The sequence below is a fragment of the Pseudomyrmex gracilis genome, unplaced genomic scaffold (assembly GCF_002006095.1).
Source record: "Pseudomyrmex gracilis isolate BER0280 unplaced genomic scaffold, ASM200609v1 scaffold_4, whole genome shotgun sequence".
NCBI classification, from domain to species: domain Eukaryota; kingdom Metazoa; phylum Arthropoda; class Insecta; order Hymenoptera; family Formicidae; genus Pseudomyrmex; species Pseudomyrmex gracilis.
This window is the reverse complement of record NW_018020588.1, coordinates 214375-236552: the sequence shown is the minus strand read 5'-3', so window position 1 is coordinate 236552 and position 22178 is coordinate 214375. Positions and strand designations below refer to the sequence as shown.

Here is a 22178-nt window from a genome sequence, read left to right as displayed (position 1 = left end):
TCATATAAGTTATTGATCTTAGGCCTATCTGACCACTAAGAATATTTAGCCAGTGTTGGCTAAGATTGTCTTGTCAGTATAAAATTGCAACATTGTGCCACTACTTGAAATCCATATCTGACCAATCTCGGAAGTAAGTATCGTGCCGAGCTTAAGAGCCAGCGTTGGCTCGATCTAATCATTAAGCATATTCGCCCAGTACTGGCTACTACTGTCGTACCAATATCGAGCCTCATTTGCCGATATTGACCCAATACTGGGCCGTTCGTCAATTCCTACAAGGGTAGACATTAAATTAATCGCATATGCAATGCAATTTAATGAACTATTTATTTTTGTGACAGCCCGTGACGTCGACTTTAATTAAAGCCCCTCTATTTTTTTTCTGTGTATTTTTATATATTTTAATGTATAATATTAATATTATCCGTGCGCGTTATCTCTCATATAGACAAAATTCTTGTGACCCATTAATCGACTCATCAGTATGCGCTTCTATTCAATGCACTTCTCATGTGCACACTTCACGTGCTTCATCAACGTCGCGGTCGTTTGTAATATGTCCAGAAGGGAAATGTCCAACGTGCACCTCAAATTACGAGGCGGCCGAATCACGGCAAGTGCAATATCGGGTGTCCTACGGATGCTTGGACACTCTGTACGAACAATATATCGTGCGCGGGGTTTCACCGACCCTTGGCATCCGCGATTCGAGATTGTCGACCGCATTCGACAGGGAAGTTTTAGGGGACATCGAGGGTTTCTCGCCTCTGTTCGCCTCTTCGTCGCTCGATCCGTTTAATCCTTTCAAGCTTAATCCGACTTCAAATACCTATATGTATACACGTATATACATGCGGGTATATTTTTTATTCTAATTATAAAACAAAAGGTTTCCATAATTATTTACTCTTGTTTCAATCCCGTATTAAACTTTTGTTCTGTTGTTTCAGAGAGAACTAAAAACCCGTGAAAAATCAAAATATTCCAGTTATTTGTCTATCAGCGACCTACTTTTTTTTTTTTTTATCGAAGTAAATTAATCAATATCCATTTAATTAGCAGTAAATAAAACTTGCATTATTGAAGTACGACAAAACATTTTATCCCGATATGAGTTCAAATCTTTTTAACGTCTTTTACATTTTGTAGTGTGTGACGCGCGGATCTCTGCGTAATAATTGATATAATATATAGAAATGCAAATTAAGTAACCGTGGCCATCCTGGACCATTATCGATAATGGCGCTGAGTGGTCCTATAATGGAATGAATAAATGATATCGTGCGTATGGCATACGTAATAACTGACTAATACACGCCGCTGAAATTCGTGGAAAGCGCGGAAATAGGGTGAACAAATTTGGCGACGCGCACGACGATGCGTATATGGGAGTGTAACGAACCGAGTAATTGCGTTAATACGTTAATCGTGCCCCCCTAATTAATGGGGCTCGATGCAAAAGCGACATGTCGTGCGCAAAATATACACCACCCAGTGCGCTGTGGATTAAACAATTCGCTCGAATCGCTGTGGAAGCATTGAAACAATCTTTCTCTGTGATGATAAAACACAGATAACTGTATAAAACTGTGGAAAGAAAAAAAAACTACAAAATTGTTTACTCGTGATTTTATATTCGCAATGAGATTTTCGCAGCTGCGATCGCAGTTTGCGCGGAAAATCGCAGATGTGTAAATCTTTACGTGTGACCGGTTTCTCTTGATAGATTATCGCGGATTAATCATTAGGGTCCATTTGCGCGGACGACCTGATGCAGATGTACGAGCGGCGGATGAACGTTTCGTGATTCGCAATCCGCTAATCCCAGGACAAAATTTAGGTGCAATTCACCTCGCGCTCACAGAGAAAGCTGTCCGATACTTCATTCTGACAAGCAGATGAACCGAATCGCGCGGCGCGACGCGTCGCGATATACTGAGCAACGACGCAATCCCGTCGAATCACTCCTCGAAAGACAATGACATTTATCGTCAACCTATCGATTTCACGTCCGCAGTCCATTACCCCGAGCGCGCGATCGCTATGCGTCCAACTCCCTCCGATAACCGCGCAAACCGGTCAGCGGAAACTTCTTCCCCGCTATCGCGTTACACTTGATCGCTTAATTTAACGTCGCTACATATTATCACAAATAAATTTGATATAGTGCGAAGTTTCCGACATGATTCCACTTAAATAACAACTGATCGTTTGACAAATTTTTAATTAATAACGTTACTAATTAAAAAAAATAAAATAATTTTTGGAAAACATGACAATATTATTTTGTATAAATACAGATTAATTAGTTTCTCAATCTCTCTTCTGAAGATTAATGCTTCATTGTCTGAGGAAGAAACGCCCGCGGAGGGTATATTGTCGCGAGCCAAGGGATGTGCCACAGCGTGGCGCGGATTGGGCAGGATTATGGCGGGGCAATGGAGCGAACTACCGGATTATCGGGTAAAACCGGCATCCCCTATGCGCGGCCAACACGTTCGTACGAATAGCGTAACGCGGTCTATCGTTCACTGCCGGTGTGTGTGATGCTGCCCTCGCCGCTCGTTGCTGCCACGCTCCGGTAGTCGCGCTCCGTTGCCACCGCCGCTGCTGCTGAACCGGATTTTCCGAAATTAAGGCGAGCGTGATACGACGGCAGTGAGGCGTGCACAATAAAGCTGCGTCGAGTTTGTGTTCGTGCGATACCTTTGACACTTGACAGGGTCGGGGCACAAATTGATACTAGGTCGACAATATCCAGGCACCAATAATGGATACCAGCTCGACAATATGAATTACATTGTTATTGACTATATATAATGAAACTACTTAGCCTGCGCAGCACGTTTATTGGTTATTTCGCATAAACACAACGTTGTCCGAGGAAATATGTGATATTAATAATAACGTGAATTACGAATGTATTAATAATACTGTAATGTAACATTATACGACAAATATAATAAATATATATATATATATATGTTTATAAAATTACATTTAAATAAAAGCGACACCGAATAAAATATCGAACAAATTTTAAAGATAAATATATAAATCAAAAGATAAAATTTTCCGCGAAAATTGTCGTTGATTTAAAACACACCTTTGAAATATTATTAATTTACGGTTCATATACCATTCGCTGCAATATTTGGATTTCAACTTGCCATATTTGAGCGTAATATGTAATATATTAGCAATTTTTATTCCATTGTCTTTTCCCGCTGCGAATGACACGCAAAATTTTACATTTGCGTTCTGAAATTTTATAATTAAAAATTAATTTAAAAATTTCCTCCAGTCTTTCACTGAAGATTTACGTTGAATGAAAAATATTGTATACTGTTCGTATAATACAAAAATATTATGTTGTTCGTTTTTTAATTTAATTCTTATTACACATAATATCCGCTTTCTTTCCGTTCCTGCCTGATTTCGTCGTTAAATGAAACGTGCCTCGTTCAATAATGAAACCTCAAACATAGCCTGATTACGTCAAATATTATACCCGACGTTCTTGCGGCTTTCTTCGGAAAGGCAGTTCATAAACCAAGCGGAAAATCGATCGTGCAAAATTCTTACGAGCGTTAATATCGTTTCCGACGGGCTGTGTAATTAAGCGTGCCTCGCGACACGCGGAAGTGGAACAAGAAAATAGATGACGAGAGCGCGCGCGAGTGCTCGTGAAGAGGAAGGAGGGCGTCGTTATGCGAAGTTCCGTTGCTCCCGGTGGTTCGAGAGAGAGTAAATTATCGTTGGAGTGAGTCTTAGACGAAGAGGAAGCGAGAGAGGAAGCTGTACGGCGACGACGGCACACAGCCGCGCGTGAGATCCACTTATTCAATCAGCGGCATTCAGTCCGATATAAACGCAGGAGTCGCTGCGATCCGCGCGCGCATAATAACGACGACGCGGTTCCGGTTCCGTTGGTCGTTATCTCGTGGCAAGTGCGACGATAATAACTCGCTATCGCGAGTTCGCGCGGCTGCGAGATTATTAATCAAACGCGGATGCAACACGGCGGATCTAACTATCTACTTTTTCAATGACTCGCCGGAATCTCAAAGGTTTGAGAGAATTAAATTTGTAAAACTTAATTTTCTCAACTTTAATTGCGCGCGGCCATCATCGGGGAAATTGAGACGATCTTGCGCAAAGAAGTTCTAATATTTACGTTGTCGAGCGCGATTGGATGATAAATGTAGCGTTGGATAGTTTTGAAATTGAGCAATTATTTTCAGAGAACAATTCCATCTCTGTCAGAATTATACCGAATTTCCGCGATGTTATATAAGTTCGTGCTTTACGCGTGTAATTTTCACGCGACAACAATAGAGACCGAGATAAATGAGAGAAAAAAAATGTTTGTTCCGCGCGACGAAACTATAACCAATTAGAATCGTTAATGGACAAATTGTCCACCTCCGGGCATTTCGGTGTTTGAGCGTCGACAAATTTGCATGTTCGACAGGGCAAGAGCGGCCATTACACAAGCCGTGACCGCTTTCTGACCGTTTCCGTGCCGCGAGAATTGAACCAATTTGTTCGATTGTTCTTCCACCGGAGGAGAAAGGGAGAATCGAAACTGTGCTTGACATGTTTCTGTGGGACATGACACCTATTAAAATACACGAACACCACACATCGTTGTTTTCCGGACGCGACTTTGCGCGTTTGAAATATGTTCTGTTTTATTGTATAAAACAAAATACACTTGTCTGAAATTTCGTTTAAAGTTATTCGCACTTTATTTCACTAACATGAGAAAAGGGTTCTGTCTTGAGTAGTCGCGCCAGTTTAGAATTAGACGCACGTCGCGCATTTACAAAATACATACGGGCGAAAATTACGGAAGCGAGACAGGAAAAAAGGAAAACGGAAAGAAAAATAGAGACGGCGGCAAAGGAGCGCGGAAACTTCGGCCGAAATTTTGCCCTATACGTCCCTTCGGCTGTTTGTATTTCGCCCTTACTCCTTAGCAGTCCTTAGCAGTCCGCGCGGTCGCTTCTTTTTGCCCTACTTCGCCCTACGATCGTTTACTTTTATTTTACTTTGCCGGGACTTTGTTCTTTACAATCCGCTCGCGCTCTCTCGAGCGAATTGAAAGCTCGGGAATTGCGAGATTCGGGCGCGATCCTTGCTTATTAAAAACAGCGCGGCGAAAGGAAGGATATTGGACTCAACTCGACGCTTTCAGAAGCAATACATGTAATTGACGGCTCGAGACATCTTCAAAGTCGAAGCCGACCTAACTCCAATCATTTTCCGGTCGATACTGCGATGTATCTGACTTTGGAGCGAAACTCGAAGTTTGCCCGTAATCCAAAGTTGACTGTGCGCTTTTTGCAGCTTTGCAGAGTTTTCAATTATTATTTAACTACCTACTTTATAAAGTTTTCTCTTTTATAAAGATGAAAAGTACGAAACCGTTTATATCTTCATGAGCGAGTTACATAAATTTTAAAGAACAATAATATGCATATTTTAATTTTAACATGGAGAGACGAGTAGAATTATATAATTAAAATAACTAAATATAATTATATTCTGATAGAAGAGGAGTTCAATAATTGAGTGTAAAATGGCAGTACTTTGCACGACAGGTTGTAACATGCAATGGAATAAAAAAACTGCATTACGGCGGTCATAGAATAGAATCACATGAATAATATAGCATCGCGGAGCGCTAGCATATAATAGTGCAGCATGAAGTAAATAACGTCGTTTTCATCGACCGGACTGCAAAGCACTCTTTTCTCTCTCTCTTTCTCTCGTTGCTTCGACTCGATGATTCGCGAAACATTATTAAAGCAAAATCGGCCATGGTGCACACGTCCAATTGGTCGGCGCGATATATCGTGTCGACAAAGAGAAAGAAAGAGGTAACAGCAAAACCGGCGCCGCAAAACGCGAACGTAATCACGCGAGTTTGATCGGCGAGAGAGCGAATAATCGCGCTTGCTCGCGGCGACGGTCCATCGCGCGGAATTGTATTTCCAGCTTTATACATACTTTACTGCCGCGGGGTAGATTTTCCGCGTTTGAAAGAGAACGGTGTTCGATTTCACCGCGTGGATCGCTATATACGTACGCAGCAAAGTTGCGCAAAAAAAAAAAATAAATAAAAAAATGAATAAAAGTTGAAAACATTGAAAATGGGCAAAAGGTTCGTCAATATCAAACTCTGAATTTTTAAAACATTATAACATGATATATGTATATACGTATAAAAGCGCGTGTATCGCACACATTATCGTTACACACTCAAACAATTAATGAGCTAGAAATGAAACTACGTATTTATTGTAATGTCTCAATTTTGCGAGGCAAATAGTTTATTTCAAACACGGAAACGAATTGCGCTGATATCCCGTATCCCGTGGCAAAATTTCGCATTTTAATTTATTGAAAATTCAATTTTATATATGCAGTTTATTATGCGAGATGTATCGAATACATTTTATTCATTTAAATTTTAAATAAATTTGAAAAAAACAATTACATGCATATTGTTGGTTTGGTATTAATGTAAAAAAAAAAGTTTAATTTAATATGTAAACTATTGTATAATTGAAAAACACTGGCTCGTTCGTGCACAACACATTGTCCACGCGCGCGTTGACAGATTCAAAATCTAATTATAATCTTACAAATTATCGCGCAGCGAATCAGCGAACACAATTATTAAAAACCGGGAAGAAAATAAAACAGGCAAAAAATCCGGGGAAGAGGCATTAATTGCGAATTTGTTGCGTCACCCTCGACTCGTAACCAGAAACGATGGCTGGAGGGACGAAGGTTCGTCTCGATATTTCCGTTTACGTGGCTGGAATGCAATTCCGCGGAATCCGATAAAATCGCGCTTTTCCCTCCTTTTCTCTTCCACAAGAGGTAAATTGTTCCCACCGATTCTGTTCCGCCGAAACGGCGAATCAAGAAGTTTTGGCAACGTCCTGTCTTGCGGTAACTCGACAGAGAAAGAGAGGATAGAGATCGAATCACTGCGAAAGCAGCCCTTCGCGACTCTATCATGTGTTTCTATTTTCGTATCTCTCGCTGCCCTTCCTTTTTCACTTCCTGTGGAGGGAAGGAAGACGCCGTTCTTGCTGACGAATGGCAATTTGCGACGTATCGTAATTTCGATGGAAATGCATGGTTATCGTGCCAAGAAATTTAACATTTACAGACGTTGAAGCGGTAATGAAGAAGCAAAATGTTTTGTGTTGATAAAGCAAAATATCGCGCTTCAGCATGTATATGCTGATATTGTTTCGGAATATCGGAATTTCGTGCGAACTATATTTCGGATAATATATCTGTTGAGTTTATGAGTTACAATCTCTCTGTAAATCTGTTGAACTAATATTTGTTATTTTACAAACAGTTTTTGTTATAAAAAACAAAGTTGTTATTAAATTACCAGTAATGAGAACGTCATGTAACTGCGTTCAATAGTTTTGTTCTTTTTTTTTTATCGTGAATACAAATGAAACAGAATATGAAAATATAAAAAAAAAATTGGTTTATCGTTACGTATTAAACAAACACACTTTTTTTACACGAGATGTATGATACAATTAAAATTATATAAAAAACTCTGCCGCGCAATTAGATCGCGCTATATCCAAGAACGAAATATCTTGTAATATCCTGCGCGGTGCGTTTCTGTCAAACTGTCGAGGCGAAAGAAGAACAACAATCTTACACGGGTTTTCCCGTGAGATATATATGTATCGATTAAAAAGCGATTTATCCACGTTCGCGGTATAGAGAAAATCCTCCGAGATGACGGATGCCTGTATCTCGTGCGAGGAATTCGCAGAACGAAGACGAAAAAGTAGAAAAAGACACGTTTTCCCTTTTCTCGTCGCAAAAGAAAATACGACGCTTCGGCATGGTTTCAATATTTTGGTCACATAGCTAAGAAGGTTTGAGAAACCGCGAGGGAGACGAAAGGAACTAGAGACTACCGAGAGGGATGCGACGAGAGTGGAAGGAGGTCGAGAGGTTTTTTCTACCGGGGAGATATGTTGGAAAAAGAAGCGCGACATCTTCCGCTTCTTCCGCGGGGGGAATCTCACCCCAACAAATCTTCCCGGTCAACCTCGAATTCGTCGAAGCTGCCGCGGAAAAGTCTCGACAAAGTCTTTTCTCAATCCCGTTTACTTTATTTCTGAGAGCGCTACAGCTTCCCTATCAAGTTTGCTATCGACATGCTTCGCCTCCTATTTATTGTCTTAAATTGAGAGAAAACTCCTCACGGAAAAGAAAGAGGCGCAAAGCGAAATACATCCAAAAAATAAAATCGGTAAAACCGATCGTAATAATTACAACAAAAAATATCTCTTATCTTATTGTCGTTAATTTTTGAGCGTTAACAAACATGCACATTTCTGAAAAAACAAAGATGCTAAAAAAAAACTACTTATCGCTGTATTGCAGGTCCTTCTATTTCCCGAAGAAGGTTGGGCGAGAAGCGCGAGTAGTTCCTACTGGACTCTGACGCCGTTCTGGTGGAGTCGAAGTCGGTGCAAGGTTGTTGAAGTCGCTGGAACAAGAAGGTAAGCCGTCACAAAAAAATTGTTGAAAAGATTACACGTCTATTGGTGCACCGCAAAATTAACTAAGATTTAATTATCAAAAGATAAATGCGAGAGATCGAAATACATATCTCAGTTTAAACATCGCGTGTTTTATTCGATCAGCAACAAGCACCGTTTTTAAACAGAGTTTTATTATTCTTCAATATATTTATATTCGGTGAAATATCCGCGTTTACGACAGGTCTTCTGGATTCTGATAGCGCCGAATGCGCGTCGCATTGTATCTTCAATTGCGATAACGAGCTCGCGAAGACGCCTGTACGTAAAACAAACTGCGAATAGCAAACGAAGACGTATACGGCATAAGGTGAGTTTTCTCTTTTCGGCGGTCGTAACACTTTGGGAAACTGGAGCTCGTCTAACTTTCCAGCGTCCATAGATTTCGGCGCCGTTAAGGTCGCCGGTCGAAAGATAAGAAGCTCGGGATTTATAGCGATTCGTTCGATCGCACGCGCGCATGTGCGCAAGAAAAGACGCCCCCATTGTCTTCCTTCGGATGCTGAGAGCCATGATAAATCTCAAGGAGGTGGAGATGAGCTGGCAAGCAGGCTTTGGCCCGCGCGATAAAATCGCACGCTTTACGACGCCTGCGGATCGAATATTGTACCTTGTATTCTGCAGGAATCTCGCGTTTCTCTTCTCTTCGCGAGAAAATTACGAACGATTTGTCTTTTTAATTCTCTATCTTGGTTGTTACATATAAACAACAATTATTACTAAAACAACATTAAAATTTAATTAATTTAATTAATTGAATTTCAGTTTTTAAAATTTTCTCTTTTTTTTTAGTTTTTGTACCACAATAAGATACCGCGTGAAATATTCTCTCGGAAGAAAACTTGAGGGAAAAATATTACACGCTAAAAAAAAATTCCATCTATATAGCTACACAGCTTTCTTGAAGCTTCATTGTTTTTTCCAGGATGAAATATTGGGGAGAATCCGTGCCAGGGTTTCCGCCATAACCGTGCACAAGTCTCGTATATAGATTAATATATTGGTCAGAGTTGGCTTTTGGAGCATCCTTAGCGCGGCGCACCAAGCATAGACGTTTCCGCAGGATCGAACGGAGTTTGCGAAGACGAACTTGCTTAAATATCCCACGGCTGCTGCGGAATATTCCTGCCACTAGCCGGTTGCCATCTTAGCAAATACGCAACCGGCTCCCGGCAGTACAAATCAATTCCCACGCTCTCCGATCCGTGGACGTGTGTACAGTTCGCGTTATCTTGAAGACGATGCAAACGATACCCTCCCTGCCTGTCTGTCCTTTGACAGATTGCTCGGAGTTTGACTCTCAGCTTGACTGGATATTTCCCGAAGAACGACGTTTTCCATTTCCGATCGTTGTTCGAGTCTAACGTAAAACGTTTCATTTGGGAAATTGAAATATACTGGTTTATATCCGAACTTCGATTTTTCGCTGCTTTATCAACAACAATTCTCATGTTTAAAACGCCTTTTCTCTGTAAAAAAAAAAAAAAAAAAACTATCCAAGATCGCTTTATTCCGAACTGCGATCAGTGCTTGGTCAACAAAAGTGTTCACGTGGGGCACAAATACCCCAGGGTAGTAATATCGAAGTCCGTTCGAATCTCGAAGATCGTTACTTTATTCCGACCTTCGATCGCTGCTTGGTCAACGAAAGTTCCCAACTTCACGCTGAAAAGGATAGTTATACGTCGAGGCCGATCGCAAGCAAGGCCAGAGATCGCAGCTTTATACAGATCCCACGTCGTTGCTCGGTCAACAAAAGCTTTTTACGATAGATTGGAACGTGATCAGGCGCTTTGACTGCGGATCGCTGCCGATCGAGGAAATCACATCCATTTATCTTTATCGCGGATTCAGTTCGATTATCTATCCGGTGTAATCGAGCGCGGTCAAATTCAAACCTCAATTGCCTACAATTCGACAAACGGAATAAACTCGTCAATTCATTGATAATGAGACAATACACGTTACTCTAGAAACAAATAATGTATTTTTTAAAAATATCCTGTGTTGCAATTCTATGTTAATTATCGACTTAATCATTTCTGCTAATTAAAACTTGTGTAATTGGTCTCTTGATCAGAGAATATTCTCACTCTTTCTTCAAACTAGAAAACATCGATCAAAGTGTTCTTGTGCTAACAAATGCTTTTTCAATGTTTTTGTTTTGTTTTCAATACATCTCCAGATATTATGATACATACACATCAAAGGTACTTGGCGTGAGATTATCGATATCGTGGCGAATTGGCAAAGCTGAGAGGTCGAAGGCCGAGAAACGTGCTCGAGGCGTGTCTACGTGTCGCAAGCACACGTAGTCGACTATCTACTGTGCCCGCATAGTCGTATAAACGCCAGCAAGTGACGTCTACGTGCCTTCCTTGGATGGTTCGGATTTCCCTTTGCGATTTTCCCTTTGCGGGGTGGATAGCAGGGGAAGTCAAAGCAACCGGCGCGGATTTCGAGCGGAGTGTAGTGTCGGATTCGCCGCCGTTCACTTCAATGGAGGCCCGTTTAAACTTTTAATGATCGTCGCCGATCCTCGAGCGGCATCTCCACCGGAATAAGCCCCTTGAGTCGACCGCGCGGGAGAAACTCTCTTTTCTCCTTTCTCCCGCTTCTTCTCTTTTCCTCTCTTTATACAGACGAAACTCACTCACTATCTGTCTTTTTCTCTCTCTCTCTCTCTCTCTCTCTCTCTCTCTTTTTCTTTCTCGCAAATGAAATCTTTATTAACATCCCTTTTAGCTACGCATATTTTTATTTCTTAGTTCAAACGTATCTTAATTTAATTTACACTACGAAGAAATATCTTTTTGATGTAATAAATTTAGACTTTACTCAAGAAATCAAAGAGAAAACGTAATTTTGACAACGCCATAAACGTCATAAACATAATATTTGTTAAAATATATAAATTGTAAATATATAAATTTGTTAAAATAAAAAAATTGCTTCTCTATAGCACATAATTTGATGAAAAATGTAAAACATATTATAACATGTATAATACAGATATTTTATCCCTCTCTCTCTCGCTTTCTTCCTAATACTGAAAGGGCGCCCTATAATCCCCAGTCATCAGTCGAGCGGAATTTCCCTTCGTTTCCCCCATTTTCTCGCTCCCTAACCTCTCCCTTGTTCATCGCTTCGATGAAGATCGTTGTATAGCCTACAGACACGGCACATAGCTAACGACGATCGTCAATTACCTTAACAATGCGCATTCACGACTTCAAAAGTTTTCAACATTCAAAAATTTGGTAACATCAAAAGCCATCCTCGATGAATATAACAATTATAATTAATAACAGACTGATAACTTTTTGTACAATTTTTTTATGATTTTGTATAATATAATATTTTAATTTTATTTTTGTGTGTAGAATTCTCCTAAATATAAAAAAATCCATATGTACCGCGAAGTACGCGTTTCGGAGTTGGATCTATCACATCTATTGTCGCCTCTTTTCCGCGTTGCCGATTGGTTGGTTGATCGAGTCGAGTTGAGTCGAATCGAATCGGTAAGATCAAGAGAGTAAATAATGACAGAAAAGCGATTTTGACAGTTCGTCGTATACATGGAGAAAACTAAAAACGTGACTAAAGTAAAGTCACGTGACAGGAAAGAGTAGAAAAACAACAGTAGAAAAACGTGACTAAAGTAACGTGACTGTAATTTATATTATATACAACATTAAATAATATATATAGTATATTTATAATATAATACTTTATATTGTATTATATGTATTATTGTATTATATACATACTACAGTAAGGTCACTGACCCCCGCCGCGCGACCTTGGCCGGGTCACTGACCCCCGCCGCGCGACCTTGACCGGGTCACTGACCTCGGCCGTGAGACCGCGGCGGAGTCACTGATTTGATCACGTGATTACGGTATATATATACATGTGTGTGTGTGTGTGTGTGTTATATATAGTTATAGAATATTATATATAATATTATATATAATGTGACTGTACTTTAGTCACGTGTCTTTAAAAACGTGACTACAGTAAAGTTACGTGACAGGAAGAAGTGGAAAACCAACACGCAAAAGCAACGTAATATAAACACCTTTCGTAAACTTTTACAAGAGGATAGCAAGCGGTAGGACCGCTTCTTTACGAGCAACTTTTTGTTCGCATACACAATGCCTTGCCACCCTCAGTACAACTCAGGATGAAGGGTAAGAATATCAAAGGAGGCTCGAGGGTCGATCTCGTGTCCTCGAGGGTTACGTCTAAGACTGTAAAAAAAAAAAAGAATAGAATCTAAAGCGACCGAACTAAGAACGACGAATTGATAGCTCTTCGCTTATACTCGGCGTATAAAAATCGATTGCACTTTTTTCGCGACACGTTTCTTTTTGCTCCATATATATATATATCCAAGTGTTCCAGATTAAATTTGTTTTGCTTCTGTACACATAAAATTCTTTTATCTCAGAGTCAATACGTTGTAATAAAAATTTTATCATATTTGCACAGCTACAGCTCGTTATTATTGTTGTGTTTCAGATACAGTACTCAGGCTAAGATGGTAGATACGGGAACAGGCACGCTTTATATTATCGGATCATTCAAGAGAATGACGACCGATCCTGATTTCAAGGTACTGAAATCCTTAACTAAGTTTATATAACAAAATCTATATAAAGTTATTTTTGGTTTACATTTATAATCGTTTTTTACATCGGTTTTTTACATTTATAACTTTTTACTCTTTTTTTATATTTATATTTATATTTAAACTTCTGATTGTTTATGTTGTAATTCGCACGAAATTTCTCTAGTTGTATCTTGTAATAAAACGCGTATACAACAAGATGAGCAGGTTCCTTGGAACATGATTCTCCAATCGGATACCTGTTAACAAGCCGGTTGCTTGTAATCGATAGAGGAGCAACCTTTAACCTTTTCGAAAAGTCATACCATGTACAAGAAGCGATTGATGGATATCCGAAACGATACATAGATAGCAACAGTGATATCGCATTACATATACTTTGGCTCTGTCACACAAACACTACGTGCGATAATGAGCGTTTGACATTTGTCTTCCGAAAAATGAAACTTGTCAACGATAACAATGTGATACTACTCGTCGTTATCTACGCGTCGTTTCTTATCTTGTATACTGTCGTTGCTCTCACATATTTTTATATTTGTGTCACTTTGACACAAAATTATTTATAAATTGCAAAATATAATTTTATTTTTTGCATAAAAATCTTATTAACACTACAAATTTTGTTGTCTCGCAAACTCTCGAATTAATATTTCATTTTGCGTTATTATTATTTTCTGTATTATTCTCTTCGGGAGCGAAACTTGTACAACTTTTTTTTCAAAACAATGTGCCAGAAATTTTATCGGAAGCTCGCACTCTGTCCAGGCTAATCTGCAGATTGTCGGATTACGAGAAACTTTGTCATTGCGATATTTTTGCTCGCGCGATACGGCACATTCACCATCTATGTCCACACACGTCTCCGCATAGATATTGCGATGAATGCCACGCACGCAATTTTTTAGAGACGCTTCTAAATATCGCGCTAATTCCCGGAAATGCAAAATGCGACGATAATTAAATAAATACAGCAACGCGGAAACTTTATATCGCCGGGCGCGCATTGTAACGTAGCGCTTTCGTCGTTCGCGTTTTCCCACAGCTACGAAAACAGGTCGCGTGTTTTTTCCACAAACGAATTAAATTAAAGAATCGCATCGGCATCATCCACGCGTCCATTGCGCTGAAGCGAATTAACGAGATCGTTTGCCGCTGAAAAAAAAATACGTATATCCTGCGGTGTGGTTGTCAGAGTGTGTACGTAAAATCGAGAAAGCAACATGAGAACGGTGATGTTGCGGTATTTCCGGATGATAAATTTCATATTCGTCAAACACCCGCAAAATAATGGTTATCGAATTTATCTAGAAACTATTACGTCACGCTCGCTCAGCGTTATAATTACATCGATAAATTCCGCGTGTGTGTTGAAATATACGATTCTGCATGCTGAAATATACGACTGTGTACGGTGTGACAATCATTAATTTTTGTTTTTTTATTGAAAAATCGATCGCGTCCACTTAACGCACAAAGATTGTGTGCGTGTAACCTCTCTATACATAAAAAGAAAACCTCTGATTTCTAACTCGGGTTTTTTAATTTCCGTTCTTGCGACAGTATTAAATACAGAAATCTGTGAAGCACATTTTCGAGAGTCTCGAAGGGGAATAACTGTCGGCCGATAAAAGGCGCCGACGCGTTTCACGTACGTATACACACACACACACGTTCGTAGCGCGCCTCGGGGACGTCGCGACGCGTTTTCGCGACATTTATCGAGCTGGTAGGAGAAGAGTCACGTCGTGAACAGACTTTTTTGCGGAAAAGAAAGAAAGAGGAAGAGAGAAATATATCCGGACTACTATATATACATGTGTATATATATATGTATATATATGTATATATATATATATATATATGTATATATACATGTATATATACATGTATATGTACATTTCCACCAAATGTTAAAGTGGATGCCATTGCGCGTCGGCGACGAGGGAGTCATATAGTTGCCGCGGGATTTTACGACGACACTAAAATGCGAAAGCTGCAGCGTGTATAGCAACTGCTCTATACGTGTCGTCAAATGTACTCGGAATGTGTACCAGTAGGTTGCCGGCACGGGTTGTGCTTCTGTCGGACGGTAACACGTATATGACAGTCGACTATATAGTAGCTGTCCGCGTGCAATTTTGATGGAGAAGTTAGCTCGGATAAAGAACAAGCATCGAACAACTACTGTTTCCAAATCGGCGAACACAAACTTGAGAAACGTTTCTGCACGTTCTCTTTTGTCGATAGTTCACTTGAATTATACTTTAAAAACTTTACTATATTTCTGGAAATATTGTACCTATACCTATTACAGCCTGGAGTCAGAGCGCGAGTATTCTTAATTGTGCATTAAGCGTTAGCGCACATTTTAATTAACGCAGATGCATTTTACGACAATTTTTTTCCTACTGCTGGTTAACTTTTAATTACAAAAACAGTCTGACTAAGAGATTTAGGTGAATAAATACCTTTGTTTTTACCCGCAATTTTCTGCGCGCAAAAAATGAAACAAATACGTGTGTTCGTACTTTAATGGAAGAGAAAATGTAAGCCATAAGTATGATAATAATAATAACAACAACAAAATGTGGCTGAAAAATATTTTATGTCTTTGTATTATTATTCGTTTTATAGAGAGATGTTATTAAAAGTTTTATTAATTTATTTCATGTATATACGTTTATTATATATGTATTTACGCGCGTATTTACATTACACATTTCATTAATAATAATGTCATTTCCAATATCGATGCAAAACTGTAAATTAAAATCAAGCGCAGAAAATTCTTTTCAAAAACACTAACGCGAGGGAGAAACGTAGTGATATCGTATCGATCTGCCTGCCATTCTGTTACAGCTGTACCTGACGTCGAATGTCTCGTCGAGCGACTTCAACATGGGCTACAGCATGACGGGCACGCTGGAGCGCGGCTGCAAGAAGACCAACTCCTTCCAGATGACCCACTTTGCGGTGATACGGCGGCGAGACTACGAAAAGGCATACGAAGACCCAAATCCCACCTAGTGTCCGTCCACACCCACGCTCTCCGAGTGTGGGGACTGCGAGCATTACACGTAGTTGGGGAGAAAGGGCCGCCTAGGGGAAGAAGGAGAGAAAAAGAGAGAGAAAGAGAAAGAGAGAGAGAGAGAGAGAGAGAGAGAGAGAGAGAGAGAGAGAAATGCATTTTTCCGCGCGGTACACACACGTAAAAGTGCATCCGGATGCTGAGAAGAAGTTGCTCTTGAGGTCGGTCGCTTCCGGAAACTCCTGGCGAGCTCAATGAACCATCTCCTCGATGGATCCGCGAAGATGATCGATCGCGTTTGAATCGGTTGCGACGAGAAAGTATACAAATTGGGAACGCGCTCGTGTAAAATTAGACCACTAAGTTATTTTCTTTATTCTAAGTCATTTGTGTGTCGACATTATTATGAGATTTTAAAAGGCGCGAAACAAAGATAAAAAAATAAAGAGAACCACAACAAGGGATGATGATAAAAGGAGAGAAAAAAATAGATAACGACATGAAGAAAAACTTAAGAGAGATGTGCGAGGAGAACTGCAAACATTGTAACTGCAGCGTTATCTACATTTTCTCTTGCGAGAGATCGTAAGGATGGGAGATAATCAAGGTAAAGTGTGAAGGAAGAAGCTTTAATTCGCGCAGAATCAACATTAGCTTGTGGTAATAAGAGATCATCGGAGATGAAAGGCGGAAGTGAAGAGATCAAGATAGAATAAATTGTAAGAAAAAAAAAAAGAGTATGTGGAAACTTTTAATTTTCGCAGAATAAATATTCACAAGTTTTCTTTTTAAGAAAAAAGAATTTTTAACGCGAATCTCTCTTTTTTCCTATTATTGTGATATTGGCGTAATTTTTTGTCTTGCACATTGTAGTCTGCGTTAAGGTTTGATTAGCGGTCTAATTAACACGGTGTCTGTGAGACGCGTCGATTTCTCGAGATACGTCAGTTTCGCGCGCAATCGAATTCGAGATCAAACGTCGAACATCGGGAACGCGACCTTGGGAACAAACACCGACAGACTTTGTGGAAGGAAAGCTGAAGGTTTGTTATTACATCGCAAAGAAACGATATACCAAAGCTAAAAAAATAAGTGGCAGCCCTGCGTGAGCGCCAGAGCCAAACGTCCAAAGATAGTACTTAAAATTTAGATCGAATTAATTAGTTCTTAATGGAAGTCGACGAGAGACGCACATACCTGTAAGAAGAGAAGCATATTTGAAGATTGCGACGTTGATCGAGAGGATGCGGAAACTTTTACCAAAGTACTAGTACGTAAGTCACTTGCAACTCTCTGCCGACGATAACCCAAGATCACGGAACACACATATACACACACAAATACACACATACCATATTCACATGCACACTCTTCAATTTACAAGGTACACTGCTTCTCATCGATCGACGCATCGATGGTTGCCGCCGCCTCGTCGAGACTAAAATTAGTAAGAAATTAGCAATTAAGGCTTTTTTTTTCTCAATGAATTTTTCTCGGCGAATCAATCTGCCTAGGGTATAGTTTTATGTGCCAATTCCAAGAGCCATCGTTGACGAGCACTGTACCTGACAATTGCTACGAGTCAGAGCGCGAGTACGCGCGCGCGCACGGTGAAAAGCCCCGAGCTCCGGCGGAAACGATGTTTCCAACCCCATTTAGCGGTTAGTCACAAAAGTTCAAAAGACGTTTCAATGAAATCCAACGGAACCACTGAGGGAGATTAAAGCGTCTTTTTAGTCTTCTTTTGGACTCAATCTTTCGCAATATTGTCAACCGAGCTTCCTATAAAAAGATACATATATATATATATTATATTGTCTAACTTTTACAATTCAATCTTTGAACCACACACAATGTGTTCAAGTATCTAAATAAAAAAAGTATCTTCTTACTAACTTTATTATTACTTTTATTACAAATTTTGTCTCAATATCTATCATAAGTCGTAAAATTGCATCGCGCTTTTTACTTTTTTTTTACTTTTTATGTAGATCTAGTTTTACTTTTTTTCTCGAAACATGCTTGTCCGATTTTTGATTTTCGATTATCAATTTTGTCATCTGACCTATTTTGCCGGCGTATACATGTATTGTATTTGTAGTTTGACGGTTCGCCGGGGGTGAGGAAATTTCATATGGCGGTAAGAAAACCCGCGTGTATGTCGGTTATAAATATCGTTTCGCCGTTGGTCCAGGCTTTTATAGGCAGTATATAGCTGTAGCGTGTAGCCGGCTTACAAGGTATTTCAAAGCTTGTTACGCGCCTCCCCCTCCGTCTTTCTTCGAGCTACCGCCGATGGACGTCGCGCTCAGGGAAGAAAGGAAGGAAGAAAGCTCGCGATAGAGAGAAAGAGAGAGAAAGAGAGAGCGCTACGCTGCACTGACGCCGGACACACGATATACAAAGAGCGTGAGAGACCTCTCTTTATCTTTACCTTACCCCTAACCACGGGATCATCGTGAGCCGGTGTTGCAACACGTAAACGTGTAACGATACTTATTTTTGCTAAAGAGTAGAAAGAGTCGCGCGCTCACACCAGCCATGATGTATTCCCGTGAGATCTGAGTCAGTGAAATCGCCGATCGTTCGTTCGTGATTGAAAATAACGAATTAGACAAGACAGACAAAAAGTCAAGTTTCTATTAACGCAAATAAATGTTATGAAATATTCAATTTTTCTCGATAATGTATTTTATCATTGTTTTCTTTGTAGTTATGTGAGCAAGAAACTATCGGTCTCCGTTAAAGAGTAATTAAAGTTACGTTTCAGACCGCGATCCAGCGGTCTCGCGGCCTGTGAGTATGAGGACTGCGAGCAGGAAGGTTCCGAGTTCGAATCACACACCTTCGGATCTTTTCGATCTCTTTCAGTCAGATTTATCGATTGAAATGCAAACTGAATGGGCCTCCAACCATCTCGAAGTGACTATAAGCACTTCCGGTGATTCTCGGAATCCACCTACGATCTGTAGATCCATCATACTCACACTCTACTCAAGCCCTCAGTTTGGAGATTGGGCGCTAGGCTGACAATCTGTCCCGTAAAACTTGTATTGTTAAAAAATCAGAAAAGGGACCCGGTGATTGTGAATTGTAGTGCTATAGAAGAAAGTTATGTTTTAAAATATGTTTAAATAATTTATATTTATTAAATCAAAGCGATTATATATATGTATATATATGTTAAAATGATTTAGAAAGGGTAATACAAAATATAATAGATAATTTTATCTTTGTTTCGCAAATATTGTATTTGTGACACAAAGACAAAACTACCTAATATATTACTCACTATTGTCTTTCTACATCATCTTAATTTTCAACGAGTATCAATTAATACGTACGCGTTACTTTCTTTGTTCGACGATGTTATCGACGAATGTGCAATCAATTTGAATGGTTTTCAAAATAAAAACACTAACGAGACGAAAGAAGTTTTATCGCGTTCGAGACGTTTCTTCGTTTCACATTGTCGTCTTTGAAAAATTGAAAATCAATAAACACAATGAACGAGCGATCGAAACCTTTACTATACGTAGTAATCTTGTCGTACGTAACTGCCTCCCTTTTATAGTCCTCAATGAAAATCTAGTACCTTTCGCTTTTGCTCAAGGAATTATTAGTGTGTCAAAATAACTATTATCTGTGCAATAGAGCGCAAAGAAATTAGATTGTTCGCATTTTTATATTAGACTGCGCATTATTGTGTTAAAAAAGTTTTCGTTCAACTATATTGAAATACCTAAACAAAAATTACCTAAACAAATATTATAGATAAACACTTAGAAAGAGAGAAATTAGATAGATATATATATTATTTTGAGTACAACACAGAGAAATCTCTTCAAATGGCAAAGTCCTTCATTAATCTCGCATGTCAAGATTTTACATTAAATCTACTGAAAGATAACGTAGAAAGAACTTTACTGTAGAGCCTTTATTGGTCTTTCTTTGCGTTATGATATTGCCGACACTTTTCTTGAAGTAGCGCGAATGAATCTCCAACTGGATTCCAGTCTCTCCCATCCGAGTGGAATTTCACGTTACAGGGTTTTTATAGCGTTATTGTTTCGCAATTCAAGAAGGTGAAAAAAAAAAAATCTTTTGCTTCTTTCAGCAATTTTTTTACACAATCCTACTTGCTCCAATAACGGAACTACACTAATTGCTGAGAGAAAGAATAATTCCATAAGTTGATATTGCTCATGATACGGCAAACCCCTCGTTAGCTCGAATCCTTCTCCGCCACAAACATATATATATGTATAATCTTGATATATATACTATATGTATATAGTATATATATATGTATATATATATATATGTATATATATGTATATGTATGTATATCTTAACCATGAAAGCTACTACTAGTTTCGAGTTCCTGCAAATTCGCTCTAACGAGGCCTTACCGTATACGTATTTGCCGATGTGTGTATCGGAATTACGTTCGTTATCATTACTCACATTACTTGGATTGCGAAGATCAAGTAGAGAATCGATAAAACAAAGTACCACTGCATGTATATAAGTAGACATATATATATATATATATATATACATATATATACGTATGTATAGTATGCAACTCAATCACATGTGCACATACGTACACTACACGCTTTGCAAGTAGAATGAAATTGATCCTCGTTGATGTTGTAGATCGTTAGATTAGCACGTGTCGAATGCTTCTTTTAGCCTATCTGTAGTCTGTAGATTTAGCAACGGAACGCCCGCCGTCTCATAGTTATAGATTGTTTTCAATAGAGATACAGATTGTATACGGCGGAAGGATTGTATCGAGAACACTCTCAAGTTCTGTAAAACTTTTACACGGACTTTTTTAAGGACTCTTTTCATCTCGAGTCGTTTGTAGAAATTTTGCGATATATTCTTTTCAATCGAGCGAAGGGTATTTTTCTTGAAAAACACACTTTTTGTTCCAACATGGTTCCAACTCTTCATATCTCACTCAACGCGAAAAGACTCGTTTTCGTTTTACAGCGCCTTGGCGCTCCTAAATTCAACAAAAGCATTTCCAACGTCGGGCAAACGAGCGAGGCCAGACGAGACGACGTCTCGCTCGGCTTCCTGGCTCTTAAGATTCATGACCGTCGGTTTATGACGCTCTCGCAGTAGTCGTCGTCGGGCAGGAAACCGATCTACGAGCGCGGAACTTGTTAAGACCCTCGGCGAATTACGGATGTTCGATATCTCCCAATATCACCTGGAACGCCGTTTATAGTCGAAAATTCCGCGTTGGCTTTTAAAGCTCTCGCAAAACGCGGCGAATATTTCTGCTTGCGTGGCAGCGAAGAGCGACAGGAGAGACAGTTGTCGATAATATCGGAAAATTTACTGGATAGTCGCAAACTCGCGTCCATTATATAACGAAAATCCCGCGCCAATTCGGAACCGTGAGGCATCAAACTTCGTGAATTATACGAAGATTAAATGTCACTTTCTTTATTTTGCTTCATTTGTGAGCAATTAAATTTTAATTCAAGTTTCAATCAAAATCCCAACTAAAAAAAAAAAAAAAAAAAAAAACTTGATCAAGAAGATTTCTACTCGATGTGTAATCAAAAGATTTATTCAACTTCTAAAACAAATAGAAAGAAAATGTGATGGACAAAATTTTCTCTGCTTTTTAAAATTACAGATTTTTGGTGTGTACTTTATGTAACTGTTATCTCACTTATCGTATTGTACCGGTATGACATATGTATTAATCAGTTTATGGTCGCTATGAGGGTGTTCTCGATTTATTTCCACATTCCGGCGGAATAATATTATCGTCTCGCCTAAAACGTTAGTGGTCGTGTCCTCACTTTTCGTAGTGAGTAGTGTCTTCTATAGTCTTTTAGGATGATTTAAGTAAATACGTACGTCCGATATCACGGTCCCT

General features: G+C 39.3%; 1 protein-coding gene across 1 annotated transcript in view; it reads left to right on the top strand.

Moving 5' to 3' along the window:
* Positions 1–21800, top strand: part of LOC109856765 — a 37956-nt gene extending 16156 nt beyond the window's left edge. The window contains exons 2-4 of the mRNA XM_020432400.1: positions 8449–8567; positions 13131–13224; positions 16102–21800. Coding sequence (XP_020287989.1) covers positions 8449–8567; positions 13131–13224; positions 16102–16269 — 381 coding nt within the window. The 3' untranslated portion in view covers positions 16270–21800. The remainder of the gene's footprint in view (positions 1–8448; positions 8568–13130; positions 13225–16101) is intronic.
* Positions 21801–22178: the final 378 nt, after the last annotated feature.